The sequence below is a fragment of the Astatotilapia calliptera genome, chromosome 18 (genome assembly GCF_900246225.1).
Source record: "Astatotilapia calliptera chromosome 18, fAstCal1.2, whole genome shotgun sequence".
Classification (NCBI taxonomy): Eukaryota; Metazoa; Chordata; class Actinopteri; order Cichliformes; family Cichlidae; genus Astatotilapia; species Astatotilapia calliptera.
Genome location: NC_039319.1, coordinates 9,278,052 through 9,299,879, shown reverse-complemented (window position 1 = coordinate 9,299,879; position 21,828 = coordinate 9,278,052). Strand labels below are relative to the sequence as shown.

Below are 21,828 nucleotides of genomic sequence, written 5' to 3'. Positions count from 1 at the left end.
ATCTAGCTGTAATATAGGAGAAAAACAAAGGAGGTATTTTCTCTGCATTATTTACCTCTTTTGATTTTTCTTATATTATATTCATATTTTTACAGCAGTAGGTCTGAATCCTCCTTACCGCTGATCATTACACCTTTTCTTCCACCATGGAGTAATCAGCTTCATCTAAAAACCTGTTAGTATTTTATTGGTAGTCGATTGAAGTTTACCTGAGCATGAGAGGCAGCAGATGGCCTTCCTCTTTTGTTAGCTGAATAAGTAAAATAAACCAAACTGTTACCCTGGTCTGCAAAATGGATTTGTTTACTCTGTGGCTGTTCAAGTTCTGTGTAACTTTTATGTAGTTTGAAGTAAATTGCCACCATGGCACCTTTCTCACTTTGTCTTCTACAGCAGGGTAACAATAGATTCTTCTAAATTGAAGCCCAAATACGTAAATAGACTTGATGTGCATGTTAGAGATGAATTGCTATGGGATTTGAAAATTCAAAGCCCAAGTTTAGTTTAAGTCTTTGTGGGGCATTATTCAAATTTATTCACCAAAACACTATGGAGACTCTAAACTTGTATCACTTACAATTAATGTAAAAGTAGACTTTAACTTACACGTTTACTATTCGGATTTGGGGAAAAGTCTCAATATAGTTGCCTTCTTTTCATTTTCATTAGAGTCAAGTTTCAACTTGTATTTTAAATAAGCTCCAGCTGCTCAGTTAATCACACGGGGTCCAACAGCGACAGAGGCGGCGCCGCGTGTTTGATTTGGCTGATTTTTACATCAGAAGCTCTTCCTGGCCCCAAGGGATTTGTGTTTCCTCCTGGAATCAAATTCATATTAATGACACAAAACGTATATTTTAAACAATCAAACAGAAATAAAGCAAAACAACATCATCATCAATCATATGGTCCTTTTAATGCTTGATCTGAAGATGCTTTTATGGGTTTGAGCGGCCTTTTCATCCCGACAATAAAATCTCGTTTTTGACATCATTTTTGTCTGTTGCAAGTTTGAATCATATCCAGAATGTACAATTACGGGAAGATAAAACTCTGATGACTGGCATTATTTATCTGCATTATCTTTGTTTGCTGACGAAGTCAATTTGTTTTTTATTTTAATATGTTTAGTGAGCAGAATCCATTGAAAACTGAACTTTAAAACTTATAATAACACAGGGGTCACTCTATGTGACTATTCATTTTGTATAGCAATAACATTTACTCAGTATTAAAAGCCCTTAAAAGGGGAAAACTAATAAGAACGAATGCTTTACCAACTCACTGATAATGTCTCTCTTTATTGACACTTAACAGTTAACAAAGAACAGATAGAAATTTAATTCTGTAAGACGAGAAGAGTGCACAAAGTGAACTTGAAGCTGTCTGAAAAGCCATTTCATTTGACGGTAAGACTGGAAATATTTCATGTTGCACGCACTGTGGAGGCAAATCTAACACAGCTGCACTGAGCAACATACATTTAAATAAATAGTGTAACTAGGATCCTGGATAAGACATTAAACGTACCAATGATAGTGTTTAAGCTCTGGGTGGTTCCAGTCACAAAGAGAACATTTTCTCTTTCCATAAAGCCCGCCAAAATAAGAGTCTGTGTAGGTTTTATTTTAATGCATGGAGAAAGCTGTCCTATGACGCATCTCCACTTCTAAAGCCTACTGAGCAGTGTTGCTCTTCACATGCTCTTATCAAATACATAATAAGCTAAAGGCAGGAAATTGAAAAAGCTCTAGCTTTATGTGTGACAACATACTAAAACAGCAAATCTAACTTTTACCTTTTCTCCCTCAGCCGAATTCATCTGACTCATCGCTTCCATTCTTCACTCTCAAGTTCAAAGCTGATAAGCTATGAATATTCCCAGTCATTCCAGTAACAAACATGATAATAAAGCACGATAGGACAGAATAGAAGGAACTTCTGGCCAAAGAAACTCATAACACTAATAGCTTCTTGGCTAGAGGACAAGCTGGAAGGTGATAACATCAGGAAGATGAAACATTTTAACTGTGAGCAAACTTTCACATTTTCCCCCACAAACTGACATAGTGAGTAAGTTGAGAAGTTGTTGTTGCATGTTGTTGAATGTTTTTGCATGATTTCCAGCCTTCTGCAAAGATGACACGTCAAAGCATCTTTTTAAGCCCCTCCTTTCGTTGCAGTGACACAAGAACACCGACTCGATGAGTAGCAGGAGGATTAAAACAGAGAGGTTCAGAGGAAGTCATGTCCAAACTGTGAGACTCTGTGCACCCGAAATCCAGCCGTGCCATGAGCTTCTGTTTTGTGCGGGTGGAAAAAGTGTCTGTGTGATGCATCAGAGGGTTAGCTGAGGAGGTCAGGCTGCAGGCCAATACGCTGAAGGACATCCTCGGGCATGCACAGCACCGGATTCACCGGTTTGATCTGTTCGTCTCCAAGCAGGGAGAGACCTGCAACCCCGAACAGGGTGTGGAAAGGATCCACCTGCAAAGGAGGATTAATAGGAATCAATAAGACTGATTATAGAGAAAATACTACAAAAGTGGGCCACAGAAATGGACCAAAACACTTCGCACTCAGTGTCTTTGAAACCACCTGCTTTACCTCACATGCAAAGACTTTTTTTCAGTCCAAAACATAAATATTCAAATTTAGATTCTTAAAATTCTTCTCACCATATCTCCTGGTCTATCGGCAAAACCTCCCGTCTCCTCGTCTTGACAGGCCAAAATAAACTTTCGCAGCTTGTCTTTGTCAATCCAGCGGATCCTGCCGATGATTTTCAACGAGGCCAAAACCCACCACGAGTAGCACACATCTGGAAGCTGAATGATACCGAAAGTAAACCACAGCTGTTGCACGTATTTTCTGCCACATGCCGGTTCAGAATATGGAGGCAGCAGTCTGCAGAGACACTGAGAGCTCCCTCTACCCACTCCACCTCCTTTAGCTCCACTTTTCTTGGTAGGATATGTCTGAAACACCTCAACTAGGAGGCGTCAAGTCAGTCAGCCCAGTCAGTCTTAGTCAGATGCCTGACAACCTCAACTGCCTCCTTTTGATGTGGAGGAGTGGCTCTACTTTGAGGCCCAAAGAGGACAGAGAACCCAGCCACCCTTTGGAGGAAGCTGATCTCCTCCTTTCAGACACATTAATATTTTATTTAATCTTAAAAACTGTATTTATTACCAGGTAATCCAATAAATCATCAGCCTGTTCAATCTGCATTATTGCTTCTACAGCTAAAACTCTTCAACTGCGAAGGAGTCTGAACTTCAAACTATAAAACCAGATACTTTCATTAAGTAACTCAATACTTCACAGTGTTTGGCACAAACCTTCTCAGGTCGACCATTCAGGCCTCCAGACGGCAGCTGTCTCTCACACAGCCACCACCCCAGCAGGTCAGCGTTCAACTGGTGTAACTGGCCAGTGAGCGACAGGAAGCCAGTGCAGCAGTAAATCTGACAGACAGGAAGGAAAACACCGGAAATTGATTTAAATAACAACTGATCCTAAAGTGCCAAATTCACCACCATCCAGGTTGAACACGTCATCCTTACACTGCAACTGTCTTGGCCTCATTTATAAGTCAGCTTCATTCAACAAGACTGGTGTGCAGGAGCAAATCAGGCAGGAAGTGTCAACTTAACATATCATTCCTTTATTTTATTTTAGGTTGAAACTTAAAAGAGTTTTGCTGCTTTTGTTCAAAAAGATTGATTTACTGTCTGACAGCAATTCATTAAAAAATGAAATTGTTATGATTATTGAATCTATTGACAAATAATTGCAATTTTGCTCAATTCTATTTTCTATCAAATAGAAACAAAACACTTCTGAGAGTCTCCAAACTTCTCTGTGGGAGTAAATATCAGTATATCAGTGAACTCACCTGACCAGCATGAGACTCAGAACCAGGTCTGCATCCAAAGCCTCCATCAAAGTTCATACATGACAAAACAAACTCTACGGCTTTGTCAACATTGATCGTGTCCATCTTGCCCTGGGAAACAAAAAACATCTTAAAATGAAGTATAATGAGCTTAAATTAACAGTTTATTAAAACATGCTTGTTAAGACTTAAGAATGAAAGAGCTGTTGAGTCAACTGATGAACTTTGTGATATTGTGTAACTTTATTATTTATTTAGCCTCATTTTATCGACACAAAATAAAGTCCGATGCTCCCACATAACACTGCCGAGTAATGGACTTTCTAAAACAGGTTCAACTATAAAAAGTTTTAAGTTAAATAATAAATCATGTAAATAATAATTTACATGGAAAGACTAACATACATACCAGTAATGCGAGTGTAGCAACAGCGCAGAAGGAAAACCGTGTGTCTATTTCTCCTGCAAAGACAAAAAAAAAAAAATTAGAAATATCATTCTTAGCTTTATTTATTTCTTCCCTAACTTAGAAGCACGTGTATTGTGGGATGTGAGAGTAAAACTCACTCACCCCACTTGTCCCCCGCAAAAGAGCCATCTTCCTGCTGCAGCCCTTTGACATATTCCACAACTTTGTCCACATCAATCGCATCTACGCTGTCATACAAGCACAAGATCTGAGGAAGAGAGTTCACAAAATACTAATAAACAAGAGAACATAAAATACACCATGTGCAGACCATTCAAGTTCCTTTACAGACCAGACACTATGGGACACAATTTGAGATGTTTATTTGAGCTAAATATAAGCAGCACTATGAAGAAAAATAAATAAACATCTAGAGGAATAAACACTAGAACTGCTAAAAAATTTTGCTAAAGAGGGGCCAATTCAGAAATATTAAAGCACATATAAATATTTAAAAGTTCAGTGTATCATCTAGAATTAAAGCTGTAGAGAATACGGGAGTAATCTGCTACCTGGACGGCACTGAGGGTGTAGAGCAGGTGGGGGTCATGTCCGATGCTGGCGCTGATGCCTCCACACTCGTGCTGACAAGCTTTGATGAAGTCTACGATCTCCTGCTGGTTCATTCTGGGTAGCTCCCCCATCAGGTCCATCACAGTCAGCCCCCAATAGATGCCGCTCATCCTCAAGTACTCAGACAGCGTGTACTCCTGACAAAACACCAAAGGTCAGCAGCGTTAGTTCAAAAACATTGGCTGCTTTTTAGTGATTGCCCCTCTGAACTCCAAAGTCTACCACAGAAGCTCAACTGGATTGTTATCTGGAGGTTTTGAAGACCACCCATTCAGCGACCCCTTTGAGTCCCACACTTTCTCATCCCATTCAGTAACTCCTCATCTTCTTTGGGTAGGATCATTGTCGGCGGGATGACAACGACCACCCTTTTCTTGCAAGTGGCCAAGCCCTGAATAGAAACACAGATATCAAGGCTCTGATGAGGCCTGTACTCACATAGTCGTCCTTTTTGGAGCCGTAGGCAGCGATGTAGTCTGCGTGTTTCTCCAGCAGCAGCGTGCTGGGAGCGTCGGGCTTTATGATCACATCTTTCACCTGGGTCCCCTGAAATTCAACACACATCAACAACACGTCAGACAGCCTTAAAACTCAATAACCTGAAAAAAATCAAACTTGACTTCTTCCTCTTCGTAATCTAGCGCTGAGTTAACCCCTGTTTAGCAGATAAATGGCTGACTGTTAACATGATTCACGGCTTGTTGACAGGCTGCTACATGCTAACATCTTAGCCACTCTGCTAGCTGCTTTCACTGATTAGCGCGCTTGTGTGGGACTAAGTTTGGATAGACTAGAGGAAAGAGCACACTTACATAATATTTTATTGTAATGTTATCCTAAACTACACTCGTTATCACACTAGAAACAGGTCGCTAGTTACCATTCTGACATGATCCGGCGTTTTCCTTCTTCCTCTTCTACAACAATTCGGGCTGTTGGTTTGAAGCGCGTTATTGCCACCTATTGGTTTGGAAGGAGAACTGCAGCCTAAATCCTCATATTTGAAGTGATATTTGTTACTCGAATATATTTAAGCACAAATGTTCAGGTATCTTACTCAAGTCATTTATTTTTGCAGTGTTGGGGGAAAATTTCCCACTGCAATTATTTTTCCATAACCATCATGTGCAACTTCGAGCAAGGCACCACTGAAAACACTATGACCAGCTACATCACTGTGTGGTTTGGAAACTCCACCTGAATCACATAGTAAATGCAGCAGAAAAGATCACTGGTTGCTTCATTGCCCTCCCACCTCGACAACTGTAACACCTGCCCAGCAATCAGTATTGTGGTGACCTCCTCCATCAGACTGATACACAGCTTCAAAATATTGAACTCCTTCCTTCCTCAACTCACTCCCCACTCTGTCCCCCTAGAAGACTGGATTCTAACAAACCCACACATGAGCAATGTGTCTTACACCTAGCCTTTACATAAAGGACATTAGTGCTGCTGTTGTGTCTTGAAGACTATATGGCTGTTATCTACACAGATTACTTCAATTACAGAACTGAAAATGAAGCAGACTTTTTAAAGTTAAAGAAGTTGTTTTAATAAATATAGTGAATATTTGACAGATTCCTAACAAGTGAAGCTTGCAATAAAAAGAAATTAAAAAAACAACATGGTTGTGAATGCTCTGTCATTAGGTAATGAGCTTTCTCTCAGCACGTGGAGGACTCAGAAGAAATGAAATTTAGAAAAGACTCAAATTGCTTGTTTATTTAGCAAATGGGAGAAAGGAGAAGAAAAATAAATGTTTAGACTGAATGAAATAATTTATTCAGTGACAATTTATGGACACAATTCTCTATGATGTGACAACGGTCTATCGTCAGCTCATCCACATGTGCCTTGTCTGCACAGGTAAGCCGTAAAGCTGACGCTTTACACTGGATATTCATTTGAAATCTAGAAGAGACAGCAGCTAAATGTAAAATCAAACTGTTTTCAGACAGCATGCAATTTTACACTCATCAGTATGTTTATACATTCTGGTAAGAAATTCATTTCTACATTTAAAACCTTTTGTTTTTTTAAAAAAAAACAAAAAAAACAAAAAAAACAAAAAAAACAAGCAAAGATCAGTATGAGAGTCAGAACTGAGAGAAAAGGCTTAGAGTAAGGCATGAAGAAATTAATGACCATTTATCAAACTTCTGATACAAAGAAGAGTGAATGTGATCAAACACCAATCACACTGTTCAAGTACTGCAGCAACAGAGTAAGGCTGAAGGTTAGTGCAAGCCTAGCCCCTTTTTTTCTAACTTTAGTCCCAACAGTTCTGGTTCATCAGCAGAAGCTTCACAGCACAACAGGCAATTGGTAGATCACACTATTAATGCTACACAGTATGCCCCCACCATCATCATTAACAGAAACTGTTCTGTGATCAGGACATAGCTGTGTCATATTCTGCGACTTGATATATTGGTGTAACTTATGGCATCGTGAATTATGAGGCAAAAGGAGGCTGATGAGTCTTGTTGATCTGGATCACTCTTGAAAACCGCAGTAGGATGAAGTGACATTAATGCAAAATTTTGATCGTTATCCTGAGTTCAAGTGGCCAAATAGAACAGAAACAAATACATTATGTATACCAAACACGAAAAGTAAGTTTAAATGATGATGAGCAGACTTCATTTCTTGGCTCTTCCCAGGTGTTCTCGGGCAATAATGAGCCTTTGGATCTGAGCTGTGCCCTCGTAGATCTACAAAAGAAATCAGATTAATTAAAGAAGATGAAGCTGAGATGGTGTAGTAGTGCATAGTTGCACATTATTGTCACCCACCTGGTAGATCTTTGCATCCCTCATGAGCTTCTCTACAGGGTACTCGCTATTGAAGCCGTTGCCTCCAAATATCTGAACAGCATCAGAGGCCACCTGATTGGCGATGTCCCCTGCGAAGGCCTTGGCGATGGAAGCGTAGTAGGTGTTTCTGCGGCCCTGGTCCACCTCCCAGGCAGCACGCTGGTACGCCATCCTAGCCAGCTCTACCTTCATCGCCATCTCAGCCAGGAGGAAGGACACAGCTTGGTGCTGCAAATCAAGAAACAGAAGCACGTTGATCTTTTCTTCATCTGAGTTTAAAACAAAAAGCAGTCCAATTAAGGATACCCAGATTTTAAAGGACAAACAAAATGCATGAACACACCTCAGCAATAACTTTGCCGAAGGTCTTCCTCTCCAGAGCGTAACTGGTGGCTTCGTCGAGTGCCCTCTGTGCCAGGCCGGTAGCTCCTGCTGCCACCTGCATTGGAGCAAATACATGAACAACCGTGCTCAGACAAATCTTCAGCTACAAGTTTAAACTTTTGTCCTTAAATCTGGTGATGTTGCATCCACTGTTGTCCTTGTTTAGTTTCCTGCTGATGTTTTACTACATTTCAAAGTTCCTGTTGTAACAGAGGCAGCTCATAAACTGAAACAAAGCCAGGGTTTTCTTTGGCATTTTGCCTATATAGGATAGAGACAGTGGACTGACAGGAAAGCGGGGAGAGAGGGGGAAAACAGGCCGCAAAGGGCAGGAGGTCAGACTTTAACCTGGACCGCTGCTTTTCTGGCCATGCAATCACATGGTCAACCACTGAGCCAAACTGGCACCCAATTATCGCCATTTAAAATCATGGTTCATATTTGTTAGCACACGTTTGAAAATTTAAGAGCCCACACTAGTGCATCTTTGTACTGCTGAGTCACACTCAAACTACAAGCTCAGAGACAACTTTGATCAATATTAGACAGTGAAAATAATAAGATATTCTCCTTAGCTGCAAGTGTTAATTCTCCAGGAGCACAATATATATCCCTTAAACTGTAGCAAGTTAAATTAGATTCAAATGACAGGGGGGGGGGGGACCCACTGCTTAACACCTTTAAAGACCAATAACTTCAGATTTTTGCACTCCAATTTCTAATCCTTTTATTTGCAGATATAATTTGATGCCAAAAGATGAATCATGTCTTTACTTCTTGTAAAGATGAAGCTATGCACAGTTGTTACAGATGTTAGGTTTTGTCACAGCTGGAAAACTTACTGGTGGCCTGGTCATGTCAAAGGCACCCATGGCAATTTTGAATCCAGATCCCTCTCCGATCAGGACATTCTCCTTCGGTATTCTCACATCCTCAAAGGTAATGCCCCTCGTGTCAGAACACCTCTGGCCCATGTTCATTTCCTACAGGCACAAAAACAAAATAAAATTTAAAATGGGATACATTTACAAACTGAACATTTTTCCTCCTTTTATTACATATAATTTTTAACAAACAACAATCATTTGCACTACTCAGTAAATTATCTGACATTACACGTCTAATGTTTATAGAACAGAGCATCAAACTTCTGCAACATTTAAAATATGATTTACTCACTGAAGAATGTGCTTAATGTTTTAAAAGACTCTTTTTCAGCTCACCTTCCTTCCTATTTGAATTCCCGGAGTGTCTGCATCCACAATGAAGCCAGTAAAAGCCTTGCTGGCTGAACACTTGGGATCTGAGTTAGTGCGAGCAAGCAGGAAGTACCTAAAAGTATTAGAGACTAAATTACCAGACAGAAGTTGCTGTAGTAGTCAGAGAGAAAAGTAGTGCAAATTTCAGCATTCAGAGTGGCCTTGAGGACAAATGCCCTTTAAAACTGATCACTACAACTTTGCAATACATCAGCAGCAACTGTGAGCACACACCAGTTAGCTTTCCCTCCGTTGGTGATCCACATCTTCTGCCCATTAACAACATACTCATCGCCCATTTTTACGGCTCGTGTTTTGATGCCAGCCACGTCAGATCCTGCCCCGGGCTCAGTGACACAGTACGCCTGCAGAAACCCACACAGGAGTTAAAATGAGAACAGCAGCACCGTCTTTCATTGCATGTTTGCTGCTGTCAGCACACAGTAGTAAGACAGAGTTTATGGTCCTTTTTACAAGATAAATAAGGCATGACGGTATAACAAGAAGCACTCTGAACTGCCTTGTTGTTCAAAGTCTCCTACACAAACAAACTTTCCTTCATTTGTTACCATTTATTCTATAAAGGGTATTAATAAACAAACTTGAAAGTTAAATGCTCTGTCATTGTGTTTGTTGTTGTTGGGTTGATTATTGACGTCACCTGCGCCCACCATATGTTAAGGTGGTGCTTAAAAAGAGTCACAGCCACAGGTCGTAGAAACTGAAGCCACAGGCTGAAGTGTGTTTGTTTCTACCATATATTAAAGACATTTGTGATGCAACTGCCTGCCAGTGTCCTTCAAAGTTTTAGGTGGGTCATAGCGACTTAAAGATTACAAAAGTTCCTATAAAGAAGAACTTTCTGTGATAAAGCTCAAGAAGCGTCTACAGGAGGTGCTGGATTATACGCATGGAACATCAAACTGGCGATCCCAGTGGATGGAAAGGATGCACAGAGAGCACAAAAGGGTAGGCAACCAGTCATCAGACGGGCTCTCCACTGAAGTAGTGATCCACTTTTTAGCATCACCGAGCAGAACGGTTTGCACCAAAAAAAGTCATCTACAACAAGGTTCACAGAGTGGCAGGAGGTACAGATGGACACGCAAAGAGGACTTCAGGACATCCAGCATAAATCAACTTATCCAAACAGACAGTTAAGTAATCAGGAATTATCTTCTTTTTAAACCATCTTAAAAAATAAAAAATGTCAATTTACAAGCAACACTTAATTGCAATAACACCAAATTATTTCAATGAATGTAAAGACTCTGGACACCACTCCCTCTGTACAAACCATTTACCAAAATGAGGAGCAAACAATTAGTGGATTACAATTAAGAAATTAAAATCTAGGAAATTCTTTATTTGCACCAGAATCTAATGCCTCTGTATCAACTTTGTTGTTTAGTTGAAGAAGAAGTTAAGTTCTTTTTGTTTTTCCTAGAGCAACAAAATGTTCTTTTTAAAATTCTCGCTGCATGAAAGGCTCTAAAAGATCTCTCAGTTATGATTTGTCATTTGCTAATGTTGATAAAGGTCATCCAGTAGTGCTGCTAGATAAGCTCGTGAGTCCACTGAATATTACAGATTTCCACTGAGGTCTACGGAAGTCCGTCCACAGAATTCCTCATTAAATTAGCAGAAACAGTTTAGTAAGAACTCTCCCTTACAGAAACAGGAAGTCTCACTGGGTAGCCCTTTCAGTCCCAATTATGGAAATTCATTCATGGAGAAGTTTGAGCCTGATCATCTCCTGCTTATCCAGGGCCAGGTCTCAGAGGCAGCAGCCCAAGCAGAAGAGCCCAGACCTCCCTCTCCCCAGCCACCTCCTCCAGCTCATGGCACACCGAGGTGTGCCCAGGCCAGCCAAAAGACATAATCTCTGCCTCCTCCTGGTAGGACATGCCCAGAACACCTTACCCAAGAGGCACCAAGAAGGAATCTCAATCAGATCCTCAAACCATATCAGCTTGCTCATTGTGCCATATGGCAACGGCACCTCTGCTCGGACTCCCTCCCAAATGACTGAAATTCTCACCCCATCACCAAGGAAGGGGCCAGCCAGTCCAGAGAAAACCACCACTTGCATCCACATCTTATTTTTTTGGTCACTACCCAGAGCTCATAGCCATAAGTGAGGTTAGTGATTTAGAGGGATAAATCAACAGTCTCCAGCTGACACTGCAGAGGCTCGCACCCAAGTGTGAAACAGCAAGAATGAGAATTAGCACCTAAAAATATGATGCCATCATTCTCCACAAGAAACACCTGAACTGAATGTTTGTAAGTACTTTAATTCTAGATGACAGTTTGGCACATTGACACTTAACTAAAATCAAGAGTAGTAACCATGACAGTTAAAGATCTAATATTTCCCTATCAAATATTACAGAGGAAAGAAATATTCCTTAAAATATATGAGGGCACTCTTATCTGTATGCATGTTCTGCAGTAGATGATTGAACTACTGCAGAACAAGCAATATCACTAGATGCTGCATTCTTCCAAATATCAAATCATGTCATCGTTTCCAATTAAATACTTACACACATGAGAGGCTCCTCAGTCAGCCGTCCCAGGTATTTCTTCTTCTGTGCATCACTGCCAGCAATAATGACAGGCATTTGCTGTGTGGGGGAAAACAGATACAGTTCATTCTAACACAGCTACTCTTCTCCTCTGTGCTCAATATGCATGAAATAAACTTTGGGAAAACATCATTAGCCTTATTTTCTTAACATGAAATACTTTTGTACGTGTGAATCTAAACAGCTGGCTGATGAACAGTCAAAAGCCGGCTCCAGAGAGCCCGTGATGGCTGATTACATAAACCCCCAAGTTTCCCCCCCCGGGTTCAAAATAACCTTTTAATCATCCCTGATATGAGTTCTGTCCTGCTGCCAAACTCTTGTTTATTGGCTTTCGTTTTAAATTGTCTTCTTGGTAAATGGACTGTATTTGTATAGCGCTTTACTTAGTCCGTAAGGACCCCAAAGCGCTTTACACTACATTCAGTCATCCACCCATTCACACACACTGGTGATGGCAAGCTACATTGTAGCCACAGCTGCCCTGGGGCGCACTGACAGAGGTACCTGCTCCGATTCCTGTCCATATGTACTGAAAAATTATGCCTCTCTGGCTAAGACTTCTCCTTTTCCCTTACTTTAGGAGACATTTTCTCCTCTGAATGTGGAATGAGAGTCAGATTCTGATAATATATGGCCCCTTGAAGCAAAATTGTATTTGTAATAATTTGCTAAATAAACAATATGCTTGGCAGCAGTCCATTTTTGGTGGATCAGTTGCAACAACAGGTTCTAAAACATATTTAAACAAGTTACAAAGCCAGTTTAAAGGCTCTAAATCTGGTTCTAGGTTTGTGTCTTGGTGGGCCTTAAATAAATAAATAAATAAATAAATAAATAAATAAATAAATAAATAAATAAATAAATAAATAAGCAAGCTGTGAATAACTTACTCCGAGAGAGTTTGCCTCCATGGCAGTTTGCATCCCTGTGCATCCATAAGCCAGTTCCTCTGTGATGAGGCAGCTGTCAAAGCTCGACAAACCCATTCCACCTGAAAACAAAGAGGAACAAATAAGGTTTTCAAATGCAGTGTTCAGTGTGTCGAGTTTCCTGAAATTAACACATGTCCACTGCCATTTTCCCCCAGGAACAGCAAACATGGTCACACTAGGCAACAACATTACAGCTATCTGTATTATCTCTTTATGTAAAGGCAACATGTATGGTATGATGGAGACTGCACTAATATTTTACCTGTGAATGAATCTCATCCATGCAAAGCAAAGTTTAGAATGAGCCACTAAATTTCAAATAAGAATGCAACACACCATATTCCTGTGGAATGTGACCGTTAACCAGACCAAGCTCCCACGCCTTCTTGATGATGGGGAAAGGATACTGTAAAGGGAGACAACATGTCAGTGTTACCACTTTTAATTTCGTTGTACCTGTAACAATGACAAAGACATTATGTTTCTGATTGTGATTCTACTAAGCCTCTAACAATCATGCCAAAGGAAAAAAAATAGAAAGGTTAAAGACAAGTCTGTGTACACAAGCAAATATCCACACACACACACACACACACACACACACACACTTTTTGTCCGCTAGAGTGGGATTTTCACGGCATATTCTGCACCAAAATCTGTGCGTTCATCATTTGTTTGAAGCCAGCTCACCTCCTGCAACCACTTTTCTGAGAATATGCGATTCTTTTGTGGTTCGGACTCCTGACATTTCTTTGTAAGTGGAGGAACACCAAAGTAACTGCTTATAGGAGCTTGCTTCTTCGACATCTTTACGACTTCTAAACAAATGTCTGTCCTCCTCCAGAAAATCTTATGTACGCAAACACGCGTTGCAACTTCTTATCTGATGCGCGTCTTTTATTTTGACAGCGAATGCGCACCTGCGGACCACTTATGTGCACCCCTGACTATAGACCTACTAAGTGATAACCGTAATTGAAAATCTCTACAGACATCAACAGTACAAGCACATCTACATATATGAAGTAAAAAAAATATTTTTTTTTAAAAATTTGACAATCGCTACAGCAGCCCAATCCTCGCTTTACTCACTTCACCACTCTTGTCATAAGCAGGAGCAACAGGTATGATCTCTTCTCGTGCAAACCTCCTCGCCAACTGCTGGAACTCCTTCTGCTGATCGGTCAACTCTGTGGGCCAAAGAAGCAACAAAGCATTTTAGCTTTATTTTAATAGATCCCTATAAACTACATCACTGGAGCGGTTATTTGCTAAACAAGAATTTCATGCATCAGTTACATGAGACCCTACTTTAAAAACAAAATGATATTACCAAGGCCTACAGCCTATTTACCAAATGAGAAGCCAAGGGGTGGAGCAGGGCTGCTGGAAGATGCTGTGGCACTGGCTGTAGCTGTAGAAGAGCTCTGCAGACGGATCCCACACCGCACACCAGCTCTGAGGACCTGTATGTAAAAAATATCGGTATGCATCAGACAGTTTGTGACACCTCACACCTGTTAAATTAAAAACTTAAGAATCATTAATCACCACCCATGAAAATGACACAAAAAGCCTAATGTGAGGGCACTTTCTTAGCACTGCGAGTTTCCTGTTCGTGAATTCTTTACTCATATTCATAAGCCTGTGAGCCGTGGTAATGTTTGGCTGCAACCCAGGAATAGGAGCATTAATGGTTGAGTTATTTGTCTTTTACTGCCGTGTTTGACAGTTGTGTCTTCATATTCCTGTTTACTTCTGTAACAGTGCTTTTCAATCGCTTGTTTGTTTGCTGAGATATAACATTGAGATTTATAAAGGGGTAGAGTCTGTCTCTTAAATTTCTTTGAAAACTCCAATGTTGCCTAGTCCAATTTAAAAAGGTAAACCTTTTGGTGTAACTAATGCGTATTTTGACAATATAAAATTACGTGTAGATTTAGGAGAAACCTTTTTACATGTAGACTAAATGAACATTCCTCTGATAACGTCTCATAACGCTACAGCACTGAGCTAGCTAACGCTAGCGTGTGACGTAGTCGCTAAACGTGCAGAAAATCGGATGAAGATCGATAAACTGTCAATCGGGAGGTGCTCACAGAAAATCTTTAAGGAGTTAACCCACAACAGAGACAGGTAGATCATTGTTAAGATAGAGAATTTTACCTTGTTCAGCAGCATTGTTATTGCACCAGAGGACTCTCTACACTAACCGTGTTCTACCTTTGCCCTACTTCTACATAAGCGTCCTCTCACCCAATCAAAGCAGTGACATTAGTCACGTGTCATTGGTTGGCCGTGACTGTGACTTTTACCCCAGTTAGTTACTTAAAAGCTTCACCTTACAGCAGATATCACTTTAAAATGCGTTAAAGCACAGAAAGATTACTTTAGCCAAATAAAACGAAACTAAACCTAGATGTTTTTCCCCCAAAAAATAATCATTAACTAAAATAAAACACGACCAAGATTAGGCTTTAGTGCACATTTATGGAGAATTTGTACAGGTGGAAAGTAACGAAGTACAAATACTTAGTTACTGTACTTAAGTAGAATTTTCAGGCATCTGTACCTAACTTGAGTAGTTTTGTTTTCTGACAACTTTTTACATTTACTCCCTACATTTTTAAACAAATATCTGTACTATCTACTCCTTACATTTCAAAACAGACTTTACTTTTGACTTAACGCATTTGAGGGAACTTATTATTATTATTTCAAACATCAAACCAATTTCACCATAAACAGTGACGCATGAAAGGCAATCCTGTTCTCTGTGGTATTTAATAAACTGAAAATTTAAAGCTCACTTGTAAGTCCTGTGTTTTTTAATCAGATGTTAGAATCAGATTTTTTTTCATATTGTGAAACCTGCTGCAAAACAAACCATAGCAGACTAACTGTGTTTTTAAAAGGTTGCATTAAAATCCGCTGCTTTTTAGCACAGGGTAAACAGGTTAGCTGGTTGTACTGTGATGGATTTAAAGTTACGGTGTGTGAATGGTGAACAGTGGTTGTGGTGCTCATGGTCAGAGTCAGGTCACATCAAGTGTAGCTGAGATGAATTTGAATTTAAGCTGATGATGCTTAGATTCATTGACTGAATTCCACCTTCATACAAACTGTACTGTCTAATATAAAGGCAGCATAAACAGTGTGCTGTCAGTGCAGAGGATGGAAATCAGCCAGGCCAACATTAAACATCTGCTGACATCTTGTTGAATTTAGGTGTGCAAGAAAATCTACTCATAAGAAATTACTGCGAGTTGTGATTCTTTTCTCCACACTGAGCCACTACAACTAATTTTAGGTTTCCCCCTCCTGCTGAATCCCACTTTAACCTCGTTCCTACTCGTTTTCCTGTTAAGAGGCAAAGTCAGTGTGATCAACTATATTATTATTGTGTATTATTATTATTGAGACAACACAATCAAAGGTTCTGAATATTTTGAAATGATTTAATAATTTAGGTGAGCTTATTGATCCAAATATCAATAGTATCAGTACCACCACTGCTATTGGTACTGGATCAATACTAGCACAATAGTATCAATACTTCATGCTCATTAAAAAAATGTTCAAAAAGCTCTTCCCAGGAGGGTGACACGGTTGCCCCCCTGGTGGTCTTCCTCGGGTCCTCGTACTCTGGGACCTCTGGATGTCTAGGGCCTGGATCTCCTCCATACCTGCTTCATGCTCTGGGGGACGGGGCTATGGCTCCCCACACTCCGTGCTGATCCACACAGGTGTTCACAGACACAAACTACACCTTTGTTGGCTGCTACCTCAAATCACATTGTGCGCTGTCAATCATGCGTACTGCACAGTAACATGTAATATTTAGTATCTACTGTTAGCTACTGTTAGCTACTTTATTGTGATGGTGTTGTATTTATTATGTTGCTCTTTTTTGTTTGTTTTCTCTTCTGTTTTTTCTTATCTCCATACAGGTGATCCAGGTGTTTTGTTTGTTTTTCAATTCTTTCTTTCCCCTTTCTCACCATCTCTTCTCCCCTCTATTTTTCTTTCTCTCCCTCTCTTTCTTTCATTCTTTCTCCCTGTCCTATCCCCCAGTCATGTCTACCCCGTCTGTAACAACCGAAAATCAAGTAAAATAAATACTTAATTATAATAAAGGTCAATCAAATATGACAAGGCCATGATGATCCAATTGGTAAAGTAAATCCGCTTGGCATCTTTCTTGGCCTTCAGACAACAATTCTGATGGCTAAAGATCCAAACGGGACAGGCAAAAAAAAAAAAGAAAGAAGAAGTGGCAGGATGTACTGTGAAGTGTACAGGGCTCTACTCTGCACAGATTCAAAAAGATGCTGCAAAACTGATACTGCAAAAGCAACCTGAGAGTTTCTCAAACTAAAGAAATGAGATATTCTTTAATGGTCAAGTCAACCCAACAGAGCATGCTTTTCAGGCCTGGCAGAGCAGGACAGGACAGGTGATGTCCATGAGTTTTTCAGCTATTGACTACAAAAGGTGTCTATGATACAGTTACTAAATGATTTTGAAGTACTGCATCTGTTTTCTGGACAGGAAACACTCAAACTCTCTATTAAAAGTTGAGTAGTTTTGAATATTTGCAAAACATATTTTAGTCTATCGAACACATTTTAATATTACAGGGAGTGCAGAATTATTAGGCAAGTTGTATTTTTGAGGAATAATTTTATTATTGAACAACAACCATGTTCTCAATGAAACCAAAAAACTCATTAATATCAAAGCTGAATGTTCTTGGAAGTAGTTTTTAGTTTGTTTTTAGTTTTAGCTATTTTAGGGGGATATCTGTGTGTGCAGGTGACTATTACTGTGCATAATTATTAGGCAACTTAACAAAAAACAAATATATACCCATTTCAATTATTTATTTTTACCAGTGAAACCAATATAACATCTCCACATTCACAAATATACATTTCTGACATTCAAAAACAAAACAAAAACAAATCAGCGACCAATATAGCCACCTTTCTTTGCAAGGACACTCAAAAGCCTGCCATCCATGGATTCTGTCAGTGTTTTGATCTGTTCACCATCAACATTGCGTGCAGCAGCAACCACAGCCTCCCAGACACTGTTCAGAGAGGTGTACTGTTTTCCCTCCTTGTAAATCTCACATTTGATGATGGACCACAGGTTCTCAATGGGGTTCAGATCAGGTGAACAAGGAGGCCATGTCATTAGTTTGTCTTCTTTTATACCCTTTCTTGCCAGCCACGCTGTGGAGTACTTGGACGCGTGTGATGGAGCATTGTCCTGCATGAAAATCCATGTTTTTCTTGAAGCATGCAGACTTCTTCCTGTACCACTGCTTGAAGAAGGTGTCTTCCAGAAACTGGCAGGAGGACTGGGAGTTGAGCTTGACTCCATCCTCAACCCAAAAAGGCCCCACAAGCTCATCTTTGATGATACCAGCCCAAACCAGTACTCCACCTCCACCTTACTGGCGTCTGAGTCGGACTGGAGCTCTCTGCCCTTTACCAATCCAGCCACGGGCCCATCCATCTGGCCCATCAAGACTCACTCTCATTTCATCAGTCCATCAGTGGTCGTCTTTCAGCCTTTCTTACCTTGGCCATGTCTCTGAGTATTGCACACCTTGTGCTTTTGGGCACTCCAGTGATGTTGCAGCTCTGAAATATGGCCGAACTGGTGGCAAGTGGCATCTTGGCAGCTGCACGCTTGACTTTTCTCAGTTCATGGGCAGTTATTTTGCGCCTTGGTTTTTCCACACGCTTCTTGCGACCCTGTTGACTATTTTGAATGAAACGCTTGATTGTTCGATGATCACGCTTCAGAAGCTTTGCAATTTTGAGACTGCTGCATCCCTCTGCAAGATATCTCACTATTTTTGACTTTTCTGAGCCTGTCAAGTCCTTCTTTTGACCCATTTTGCCAAAGGAAAGGACGTTGCCTAATAATTATGCACACCTGATATAGGGTGTTGATGTCATTAGACCACACCCCTTCTCATTACAGAGATGCACATCACCTAATATGCTTAATCGGTAGTAGGCTTTCGAGCCTATACAGCTTGGAGTAAGACAACATGCATGAAGAGGATGATGTGGACAAAATACTCATTTGCCTAATAATTCTGCACTCCCTGTAGACAAGAATAACACAAGTAAATAAAAAAAATTGCAGATTTTAAATGATGATTTCATAACCATGTCTTCTTGGGAAGCTGAGTTAAACTAACTACTGCCAGACTCAAGAAGTTATTTAAATAGAACCTGCCTGACAAAGTGACAAAGACTAAAACAAACACATTGTGTGTCCCATGATCTAAAGAAACAGGTGACAAACAAAGTCATTGACATCTATCAGCCTGGAAAGAGTTACAAAGCAATTTCTCAGGCTTTGGGACTCCAGTGATCCATTGTGAGAGTCATTATCTGCAAATAGAGAAATCCTGGAACAGCAGTGAACCTTCTCAGGAGTCAACGCTTCGACTTCAACTCACCCAAGAGGTCTCAAAAGAACCCAGAAAACCATCTAAAGAACTCAGAGTCTCAGTGAAGGTCGGAGTTCAGTGATAAGAATGAGATTGGGCAAAAATGGCATCCATGGGAGAATTCCAAAGGCTCATCTCACATTTTCTAAAAAAATATCTAATGATCCCCAAGAGAGAAAATGTTCTGTGGACCGAGAAATTCAATTCTCTGGAAGGTTTGATTCCTGTAACCTCTGGCATAAAACTAACACACCATGGAGGGTTACGTGGCCATGTCAAAATCCTGACTTAACCCTGCTTGAAATAATGAAAACCGTCTGCGCTTGCATTAACACAATTTTGCGAAGAAAAGTGGAAAAAAGCTCCTCCACAGTGATACGAAAGACTGACAGTTACTACCAGAGATGGGCAGTAACGCGTTACTGTAATCCAGTTACTTTTTTCAACTAAAGAGTAATGTACGGGATTACTATAGCAAAAAAAGTATTTAGATTACTGATTAGATCAACCATGGATAATAAGGAGTGCAGGAGAGAGTACGAGCATGCAGCATTCAAAGCGTTGACGTACTGACATTACTTTGAGTTTTATTCCGTAAAAAGTGAATGAAACATTAGTGTCCACTGTACACTCTGCGTGGGAATGTGAAATTCACAGAGAAACCCCTGGATCCCCCCACTAACATGACTGCTGTGGCACCAGACAAACCTCCACCCGCCCCACTCCTGCTAAACAGGTGACAATAGATTTAAGAGCAAAAGGACTTAGTGCCGCTGAATCTTTAATTGTAATTATTTTTTGCCGTGTTTTACTTGCATCTATTTGAAAGAGCGAGTGTAAACACAAAACATTATTTTATTTTATATGTTGAAATATGCAGAAAACAGTTTTTTTTATTTTAATTTAAAAAATTTTTGACATTTAGGAGTCACTGTACAGTATCATGTGCATCAGCTTCAATAATTTGTTACAGATATCCATCTAAATGTCTTCTTCTTTTTTTAACAACGAAAACATCCATGCAAAAGAAGAAAAAAGAAGAAGAAACTAAGAAGAAGAAAAACAAAACAAAATGACAAAAACAATTAGTGAGAGAGATTTAATTACCAGTAATATAAATAATAAATCTAAGGTTAACAAAATCTAAATCTGGCCTGCGTGTTATTATATAGTCCATCCATTTCTTACAACATGACACACACAGGTCCCTCTTGTAGTTCACATCCGCTCGTTTTCTCCATCCTGTAAATGTCCATTATGACGTCCATCCACATGTTCATTGTTGGGCTCTGACATGAAAGTCATTTTTTGTGAGGGCTTTTTTGCCTACCACCAACAAAATATTAAACAAATATTTATCGTTCTCTGTCCATCCTTCTGTCATGAGTCCAAAAAATAAAGATTTACTTTCTAGAGGCAAATAACTTCCAAATATCTCTTGTACTGCTACATGTATTCCCTTCCAATAAGTTTTAATAACACGACAGTCCCAGTAATTATATGATAATGATTTGCATTTGTGTTTCCACAATTCTTCCAGCAAATGGGAGGGTTACTTTGATTTTTGGTGAGATGTAATAAAATATGTTATCAGGCTTTTCCAACCAAATTCCCTCCAGCTCTGTGAGCTGCTACATTTCCATTGGTATGTCCTTATTGTTTTCCACTCCTCCTTCATAATATCTATACCTCCCTCCATTTCCCATTGTTTTAATATGTAGGGTTGAGTGTGATTTCATGTTTATTAACCCTTTATACAAGGCAGCGATAAAGCCTCTATCTTTATTTGAGCTGTATGCCCAGTCTAATAGCTGTTTGCTTAATTCAGCCTTAGATTTGATCTTTTTGCCTCATCTGTAGGTATCTACAAAAATCCTGTGTTTCTAACGAGTATTTTTCTTTAACCTTTTCAAAACTAGTAGTCTACCTTTCTCCATTACCATACATAAAGCTGTTAATCCTTTATTTGTCCAATCTTTGAATCTAGAATCCAATTTACTTGGAACAAAATGTGTATCGTATGCACACCACTTAAGAATTGCTACATCTTCTTTTAGTTTATACTATTTTATTACTATTTCCCAAATTTTAAAAGTCAGCTTGATCCATGGATTTAAAATAGTTTTTATTAAATCTTGCAGGCTACTCGCTAATTGTATTCAAGCAATTGTGTTTTACTCACATTAACTTTGTATCCTGATAACAGAAAATAGGTTTAAATGTTAAACAAGTCTCCAAGTCAAAGACAGTTGCATATAACTCAATTTTTGCTTAAAATTGCATAAAATTGAAAGATTAAAACTAATAAAACAACTTTTAGAAAGAGGCTTTTCATTTGATTCAATTTTATATGATGGATTATGCAGAAAAAACTGAATTGGGCTGAAAGTTCTTTTGCTTTATTCTGTAATCAGGTTGTGCATCA

The 21,828-nt window shown here is 39.6% G+C and overlaps 2 protein-coding genes across 2 annotated transcripts; both read right to left on the bottom strand.

Annotated features, from left to right (window-relative positions):
* Positions 1-1,281: 1,281 nt before the first annotated feature.
* Positions 1,282-5,952, bottom strand: rabggtb (Rab geranylgeranyltransferase subunit beta). The gene is made up of 9 exons (XM_026150680.1): positions 5,821-5,952; positions 5,379-5,486; positions 4,880-5,077; positions 4,470-4,575; positions 4,308-4,360; positions 3,899-4,009; positions 3,342-3,467; positions 2,679-2,828; positions 1,282-2,487 (listed from the first exon to the last, which is right to left on the bottom strand). The coding sequence occupies exons 1-9, from the start codon at positions 5,821-5,823 to the stop codon at positions 2,347-2,349; spliced, it is 996 nt and encodes a 331-aa protein (XP_026006465.1). The 5' UTR covers positions 5,824-5,952; the 3' UTR covers positions 1,282-2,346.
* Positions 5,953-6,644: 692 nt separating this feature from the next.
* On the bottom strand, positions 6,645-15,175 carry acadm (acyl-CoA dehydrogenase medium chain). The gene is made up of 12 exons (XM_026150155.1): positions 15,095-15,175; positions 14,283-14,394; positions 14,021-14,118; positions 13,265-13,334; positions 12,887-12,987; positions 11,952-12,032; positions 9,637-9,767; positions 9,367-9,475; positions 8,986-9,126; positions 8,103-8,198; positions 7,739-7,987; positions 6,645-7,657 (listed from the first exon to the last, which is right to left on the bottom strand). The coding sequence occupies exons 1-12, from the start codon at positions 15,107-15,109 to the stop codon at positions 7,586-7,588; spliced, it is 1,275 nt and encodes a 424-aa protein (XP_026005940.1). The 5' UTR covers positions 15,110-15,175; the 3' UTR covers positions 6,645-7,585.
* Positions 15,176-21,828: the final 6,653 nt, after the last annotated feature.

Excerpts from the sequence above, each read along its gene's own strand:
- rabggtb (XM_026150680.1), bottom strand. Across the intron at positions 5,078-5,378 it reads GCTCCAAAAAGGACGACTAT|GAGTACACGCTGTCTGAGTA; the intron begins GTGAGTACAGGC and ends GTGTTTTGTCAG. Across the intron at positions 4,576-4,879 it reads ACACCCTCAGTGCCGTCCAG|ATCTTGTGCTTGTATGACAG; the intron begins GTAGCAGATTAC and ends TCTCTTCCTCAG.
- acadm (XM_026150155.1), bottom strand. Across the intron at positions 9,127-9,366 it reads GAATTCAAATAGGAAGGAAG|GAAATGAACATGGGCCAGAG; the intron begins GTGAGCTGAAAA and ends TTGTGCCTGTAG. Across the intron at positions 7,988-8,102 it reads TCGGCAAAGTTATTGCTGAG|CACCAAGCTGTGTCCTTCCT; the intron begins GTGTGTTCATGC and ends CTTGATTTGCAG.